This window comes from Maniola hyperantus, chromosome 25, assembly GCF_902806685.2.
Source record: "Maniola hyperantus chromosome 25, iAphHyp1.2, whole genome shotgun sequence".
Taxonomy (NCBI): Eukaryota; Metazoa; Arthropoda; class Insecta; order Lepidoptera; family Nymphalidae; genus Maniola; species Maniola hyperantus.
The window spans coordinates 946,220-954,256 of NC_048560.1; the positions used below are offsets into that span (position 1 = coordinate 946,220).

At 35.5% G+C, this 8,037-nt stretch overlaps 1 protein-coding gene across 1 annotated transcript; it reads right to left on the reverse strand.

The window, feature by feature from the left end:
* Positions 1-3,831: 3,831 nt before the first annotated feature.
* On the reverse strand, positions 3,832-7,436 carry LOC117993947 (uncharacterized). Its single transcript, XM_034981825.2, has 4 exons — positions 7,378-7,436; positions 6,109-6,184; positions 4,478-5,525; positions 3,832-3,978 (listed from the first exon to the last, which is right to left on the reverse strand). Exons 1-4 carry the CDS (start codon positions 7,411-7,413, stop codon positions 3,870-3,872), a joined length of 1,269 nt encoding a protein of 422 aa, XP_034837716.2. The 5' UTR covers positions 7,414-7,436; the 3' UTR covers positions 3,832-3,869.
* Positions 7,437-8,037: the final 601 nt, after the last annotated feature.

The following is an 8,037-nucleotide window of genomic DNA, read 5'->3' on the forward strand; positions in this document are numbered from 1 at the left end:
GTGCAGCGGGGTCTTCTCCGTTTGACGTAGGCCAAGACGGGGTGTGGGCCTCGAGGCATCAGGCATGGCCTCCTTACCCGGGTGTGGTGGCCTAGGACCTCGAGGTCTCGGTCACGACCAAATAATTAATTTACTAAATCACCTTAAGATGGCGCTGTTCATCATTACCTTGCATATTTTTACTGCGTGATTCTAAAGGTGGATCCACACATGCCGCCGGTATGGATCCAATATTTTACCCATACCCTACCCCATTTTTATATCATTGCCGCTGTATCGCTGTGATTATCGTTGAAGTTAGTGTGGCACTCGGCCCGCGGCAATGCAGAGTAATGGCAGAGTAACATCCGCGGCTTTGTCGTGTGAATGTCGGCTGACCCGCCGGGCTGGTGTGGATCCACCTTTATACTATTCCCTATTCCGAAGAAAATATACCCCTTATACTTGGACGGAAAATTTTGTATACCTTTGTTACCTGTTATCTGTCAAATCACGATGATCATTCACACTAAAACTTCATATCGCTGATTGTACCAGCTATCTGTGTTGGGGACAATGCTGACCTTCAGCTTTTATAAAATAACGATGGTCTGGCCCTCACGGGCTCTTAGTCTATGATTAAAAGCTCGACAAGTGCAATTTACAACATATCACAATGACGTATAAAATTATAAAATAAACAATGCAGTAAAATAAAAAAGTATTTTTTTTTATAAAATGTATTAAGAAAACACACTATTCAAAATTGTTTCTTATAAAATAGGTACACTCGAGTACATAACGCACTTAAACAATTGAATACATTATGTACCTTAAAGGTAATCATTTGTCATTTTGAAGATGTATAGTAATCAAAAATAGCACAATTCAAAATTGTTACTCATAAAATATCTAATATATTAGAGTACATACATAATGTACTACATATTTAAGAATAAAAAACTAACTATTCCTCTTTTCAAATCAGTCGAGGATTAAACCATTCATAGTTTAAAAATTTAAGACATAGTAACTCAAACTTTTGAGGTAGGTAAAACTTTTATTAATAAAAAAAAATCGAAACTTAATGAGCATTAGCATAATCAACATGTCATTCATAACATAACATAGTCATTTTAAAATAATTGTTCAATACTTAATTCATCCTAATTACGTAAAATCACATAATTTTTTTTAATAGTCATAAATTAAAATTTTATATGGCAACACTATGTGTTTTTTATAAAGGGATGGCTAGTTATAATACAGTTTAAAATAGTTCATCTAACATGCAAACTGTCTATTATTTTTCACATATTTTTGTCTTGTACAGTACCTACTACCAGTGTTATAAGTTACGGCAATGTACCTGCGCAGAAATCTTATTTTTGAATGACACGAAACAACTTTCTATCAGGACATTAATATTGGTTCAGTCATTTAGCATAAAAAAACTAAAACTATAATCCATTCCTTACCCGATTTAAAAGGTTAACAAATCTCTTCTCACACAAAAAAAAAAAAAAAAAAAAAAAAAAAAAAAAAAAAAAAAAAAAAAAAAAAAAAAAAAAAAAGAAACGCGTAAGCAACACGCTTGGTATGCGCATCAGACGTTCTTACCGCCAACTAACAGTGAACCCGTGACACGTGAGAAGAAAACCCAAGAGAAAAGCATAAAGCACCGGGCAAGCATGTCGCTTACGCGTTTCTCGAATAAACAATTGCGATTTGTTTTTCCTTTATATTATCTATCAGATAAGGAAATATATACGAAATACAACAAAATAAACCTATTAAAAACAAAAAGTCGCTTCTAACAATATTATAAAATATTTATTATTTATATAGTCAAAATTTAAAACTTATCAATCCTAACTATAATTAAGAGATCAGCATTTTGTAGTCACATTAGGTACTTAATATAAAAATTTAAAAAATAGCGAAATACTTATTACTATTATGTAGTTACAATTAATGTTCATGCTTTATAAAATTTGGTCCCAACTCCAAGTAATCAGTCTTGATTTAAAAAAGTATTATTATAAATACTTATTATTATTTGGATGAGCATGCAATATGTTTGTCAAAATAAAAATATTTTTGGTCATTATCGATTTCTATATTATTCTGAAAATAGTCAAAGTTTAGGAAAAATAGTTACTTTTCCAGAAAAGTAAAATAATTATTAATATTATTTCAATTATAGATAATGATCTCAATGTCAAACCTATACAATTATGTTTGTCATTAATTTCAATAGTAAATACTTACCTAGTCTGTATTTAAAATTTTACCTTATCAATTAAAATTATTAAATTAAGGAGATCATATTGTAATTTTTTGAACCAAGCAGGTTTTTAATTTATTTTTTGGCGAGGAGATAGATGTGGTTCCATATGAAAATATAGTAAAACTAATATTTTGTCATATTATCTAGTAGTTTTAATACTTATTAATCAATGAGATTAACTTTATTGTCAAAATTAAAAATGTATTTTTTTTGTTTGGCATAATGTTTAATCATTTAGCATTATTTTTTGATTTTGTTATGTTCTGCAAATATTAAAGCACTTTTTCATTATTTAAAAAACTTCTTTTTGTTGCAATCTTTTGAATATATTATTATTAACAATATTAGGTGATTTAAATAATCTACATTATTTACCTATATTGTATAAAAAAAATTAAAATGGTCATGATCAAGTTGGTAAGAAAATTATTGATACAAAATATACTATTTCAATGATTTAGCCACTAGTTTTAGTCATGAATGGGTAAAATAAAAATAAAAAAGTTTAAAACTACTCATGATCCATTATTGTCAATGTAACAATTACAAATTATTTATTTACAGTTCAAATACAAATTGTAAAGGTGTAAACTTGTTATATAAAAATGTAACTGTTTTTGTATTTCAAAACATTTTACTCTTGTATATTTTATAATATTATACATAATAATTGTAATGTATATAAGTAATTTTGGTAGTTTGTAAGAGAGACAGTTAAAAATAACATAATTAAAAACTTTTATATTAAAGAAAGGTGTAAGCGACGCGGTCTGCATTTCGCATGGCACTTAAGACTTTCTTAAAAATTGCAATCTTGTTACAAGTGAAATTAAGACCAGAACATTTCTTACGCCATTCTCTGTGAGATCAATGCGCCACAGTTCCTACATCAAATAGGTGAAACATAAGGTTTAGTACAACTTTACACATCTCTAAATTCTTGATAGAACATCGACACAAAACGTAAAATGAACCTATGTAAAGTTTATTCGAATGCATGTTACCACTGGGTGCTGGCGGTAAATCTATAATATAATGAAGTTTAGGCACAGGTTTAGGTTCATTTTTCTTACGTAAACCTACTGGTTAGAATTCCTAAGTTCTTTTTCGTGACACCAAAGCCACACACAGTAATAAAATAAAAAGGCAGAAAACGCAGTTTGTACTAAACGGCACTTAAATTTTAAATGAATACAGTGCCAATACTGGTATAGAGAAAAAAATGGCTCGCCCATTCTAGGCTGAGATCTATAGAGCGCACTTTGACTTTGCTCAGACTTAATGGTACGATTACCGAGTAGTGAAGCGAGACAGTAAAATGTCACTCGGCCGAGACAGTGCTGTGGCTGAGAAATTGCGGCGAAATTGCATTCGTTAAGTGTTTATACCAACCGAGTACTCGGCCGAGGACACTGACTCGCCACTGTACTCGTTAGGAGTAATCGTACCATAAGATTGAGTTAAAACGAGACGGATTTATGTGAGAGATATACATCCGTCCCGTTTTAACTCTGTCTAAGTCTGAGCAAAGTCAGAGTGCGCTCTATAGATCTCACCCTTAGTTCAGACGCATTATAAGGTTAAGGTGTGGTAAAGGTACCTAGTGCCGTTTCCTGCCGTTGCTCTTGATGCGCGTGTTCTTCAGTGTGATGGTGGTGGATTGCAGCGGCTTGCCGTTGTTGCCGCTCCTTAGCACCGGACAGTAGGTACTGAAAGGAAATACACACACTCAAATACTTTCTTATGTAAGTACACAGTACACACCCACACACACGCACACTCACCCACACCCACGCGCACGCGCACACCCACACACACCCAAACGGAGTGTAGGAGTGTGTGAGGTTGAACTCAAATTCAAATTAATTACGCTTACTGATGGTTAAAATTGTTAATTTGTCAGATGATATAGTGGTAATAACTAATACGTACTTCAAACTAAAGCTACGAGGGTTCCAAACGCGCCCAGGTTTGTGAAGAGCCCACAACAAAAAACAGGTTGAGGTACAGAACCCTAAAAAAATATAAAAACTAGCTGATGACCGCGACATCTGCAAGCTGTGAGCGGAGATGACGAAGATTGGAAGTTTTTTAGTCCGTAGGCCACAGCGCTATATCTGCAGTGGAGTCAGGGGAATGCCAAATGCAATCCACGAGGGTTTTTCTCTTCCAGGGATAAAAAAAGTATAGAAAGATATATACACTTACATAGTATGAGCGTCATCTCCTGTCGCACCACAGGTGCTGCACACGAGCGCCCTCAGGATGGGACAAGAAACTACAAATTTGTTGCCGATTTTCTCCTTTACCCGGTGGTTCATGTAAACATACGGAGTTTCTCCGTTCTTCCGACAAAACATGCACATTTTGGACTGACCACTCTTGTCCTGGCTTGAAGATGCTCCTGCATGCAAGATTGGGTTATACGGAACCTTGAATTCAGGATATGGAGGAGGTTTGAATTCAGGATACGGACTGTCATTCAGCTTTTTGATGGTATCAAAAATGTTTGGTGACAGAATTTGGATCTTATTTGCAGTTGGTGACAGATTTTGGAGACTACTTGGAGTCGGTTGTAGAGTTTGGAGTCTATTTGGAATCGGTGACAGATTGCTTGGAGTCAGAGACCAGTCTTCATATTGGATTTTATTTGGAGACGGTGACCATACAGAAGTCGGTGATAATGTGCGTGAAGTATTTATCGTGTGATCAGTTTTAGTATGCCATTCATAGCTGCTTTCGTTAGATGGAAATAATTCGTACAGTGATTCAGACGTTTCGGATAGTCGCGAAGACGTCGGTTGCCATATATCTGAATCAGTGTCAGATTTTAATGTTTCATTAAAGGGCATTTTGGAGTGACAACCGAAGACATTCCTACCGAGTATTGCCCTTTTACGTCTCAATTGTAACGGAGTATCATAGATTTCACTTTGATTAGAATTCTGGGGTTCAAAAAGGGACAAACTTGTGTCACAATTTTGTTTGGAAGTCACGTCTCTGTCAAATGTACTGTAACTTAAAGTGCTGTTTGGAGATTCGAATATACGCATAGGGGAATCATGGAATATAGGTTGCGAGTCATATAGTCTACTTTCAGGTTTTGGGGTGTCAAATCTTGGTCTATTGTGTTCGAAAGGCTCTATTTGGATTGGTGTGTTGAAATAGGATTCCGGAGATGTGGAATCTGTGGAACTGGAATATCTATTGGCTGATGGGGTCTGGAATGGAGAGGTATAAGTGGTTGAATCACCATCTGAAACATATTTTATAGGGTAAACCTAAATCCACGCGGACGAAGTCGCGGGCATCAGTTAGTACAAAATATATAAAGCGCTGATACTTAAAAAAAGAATTATTTTTAAAGAATTTTTCTATTATTATTTAATAGTACTTAGTACCTACCTAATAAATTTTTTAAATGAAACGAAACTAGGAATAGTCCGCAACAGGTCGAGATGGCAATCATTGCGGTGTGAAGCGGGGGGACGTCCCTCACACCCGCACGTAACCCGCATTCGCCCGCACCTGGTTAGCACGGGGGCTGTTCGGGTGTGCGGGGCGTTCCATTCCCGATTGCCACCTCGACCTGTCGCGTGCTTTAAGTTCGTAAACAAACTTTAGAGATAAGTACAGAAATAATTAGGTACCTACTTATTTAAAGTGTTTTACAGAAGAAATGTATTTTTTACGTAATCTAACCCATGATAATAATCTTAATACTACATAGTAACTGGTTACAAGAAATGCCTACCTACCTAACCATTTATATTTTATAAGTCAAGAATATTACAGAGATAGTTTTATCAAAATTAAATATGTAAACAAAATAAACATACCCAGCCCTAAGGTAGGAAAGAACCGGCTGGTTTCACCAACGCAATCCATACTGCTTCTCGTTGGCAACATTCTGGTCTGAAATACCACAATATTTTCATTTATAAGTCTCTATTTACAAGTTTGTTTTCATACTAAAAAGTGCGATGTTTTTGTTGAGTACAAAAGCCGTCAAAAGCTTTCAAACTAAGCTCCGATTGGATTGCGAACAACGGAAACTCGAATAATTTAAAACTAATATCTTTTTTTTATAAAAAGTTGATTTTGGAACTAGATTAATTAGAATACTAATACAAAATATTACAGAATAATTTTAGAAAAAAAATCCATAATAACGGTGAAGATTATTTTGATTAAAAAAACTAAAGTGAATTTCTTTAATCAATTTGCTCATTCGCGCGGTCATTTTAAAATGTACGAGGTAATTAAAAAAAACATCTAATTTTAGTAAAATTCTGTAAGAAATTGGAATTTAGAATAGGTACATAATTTAGTAAATACTAAATACATAAAATGATATATAGATCCGAAACATGGTCGCTAACTATGGGTCTCATAAGAAAGCTTCACTCAGCGGGCGATGGAGAGAGCTATTATGCTTGGTGTTTCTCTACGTGATCAAAATAGAAATGAGGAGATCCGTAGGAGAGCTAGAGTAACCGACATAGCTCGATGGGTTGCGAAGCTGAAGTGGCAATGGGCAGGGCACATAGTTCGTAAAACCGATAGACGTTGGGGTCCCAAGGTGCTGGAATGGCGAACTCGCACCGGAAGACCCCCCACTAGGTGGACGGATGACATCAGACGGGTCGCAGGGAGCCGCTGGATTCAGGCGGTGCAAGACCGTGGCGTGTGGAGACCCCTACAGGAGGCCTATGTCCAGCAGTGGACGTCTATCGGTTGATGAAATACATAATGGTTCTATTCATAATTTCGTGAAATATACCTTAACTTGTAAATAATTTCTAGAATTTGTTTATACCTATTATTGTATTTGTGTTATAATAACTTGTTCAGAAATCAATATAATGCATACAAATCTTACTAATATTATAAGTATAAGCGAAAGTGTGTCTATCTGCTAGCTTTTCACGGCCCATCCGTAAAATTTCCACAAAATTTTTACTTAAAAATTAAAAACAAAGTTATGGACGGCATGAGACGGACATTTTTACCCCGAGAAATCAAAATCGCATTGTAATAAACCGAATTTACGCCGACGAATTGGCGGAAATCATCTAGTATTTAATAAATAAATTTCATTTACTTACATTTCCATATATTTCGTGATCCCGAAATTGAACCATTGAGACAACCTTTCACTTTAAACTTTTCTGCGCGACTGAATATTTTATTTCGAATTTTCGCTCTACTGTCGGCGATATCAAAGGATGCCGATGCCTCTACAGGCTTAGTAAAAAGATAGCTGGTTGTATGGAGTTCGATTCTAGTCAAAATGTAATTATTAAACATGTAATTATTACCTACTTACAAAATTTGTCGTATTAAAATGCTTACCTACCTAGGTACCTATAGGATATGTAGGATAATAATTAAACACGAAATAATACAGAATAAGTAGGTATGTTCCCGGCAATTAATTAGTCGCGTCTGCAAGTGGGAGATGCAAGTGTGAGCTCGCGCAGGTATTGTTACACGCGCTCGTGTTCTGTGTACGAATGTAGCACTCACACTAATGCAGATGGTGAACGCGGGCTGGTGTTTTCCGCTCCCTCGCATCGCGTATCCCACATGACGCCTAAAAAATGCTATTGCGAAGCGTCTTGCGATTAACTTCAAGAACGAGTAGGTATTTAATTGGCTCAGACTATACCACAGAATATATAATTGACTATACGTATACCTAGTCCATGACAGATTGAGATGCCAATCGGGGTATGAGGCGGAAGGAAGGCGGCCCCACGTACCCA

Bases quoted from the DNA above. Each gene is read 5' to 3' on its own strand.
- LOC117993947 (XM_034981825.2), bottom strand. From the start codon at position 7,413: ATGGTTCAATTTCGGGATCACGAAATATATGGAAAT. The intron at 5,526-6,108 runs GTATGTTTATTT...AATATGTTTCAG, and splicing joins CTTTCCTACCTTAGGGCTGG to ATGGTGATTCAACCACTTAT. The intron at 3,979-4,477 runs GTAAGTGTATAT...ATTTCCTTTCAG, and splicing joins GGAGATGACGCTCATACTAT to TACCTACTGTCCGGTGCTAA.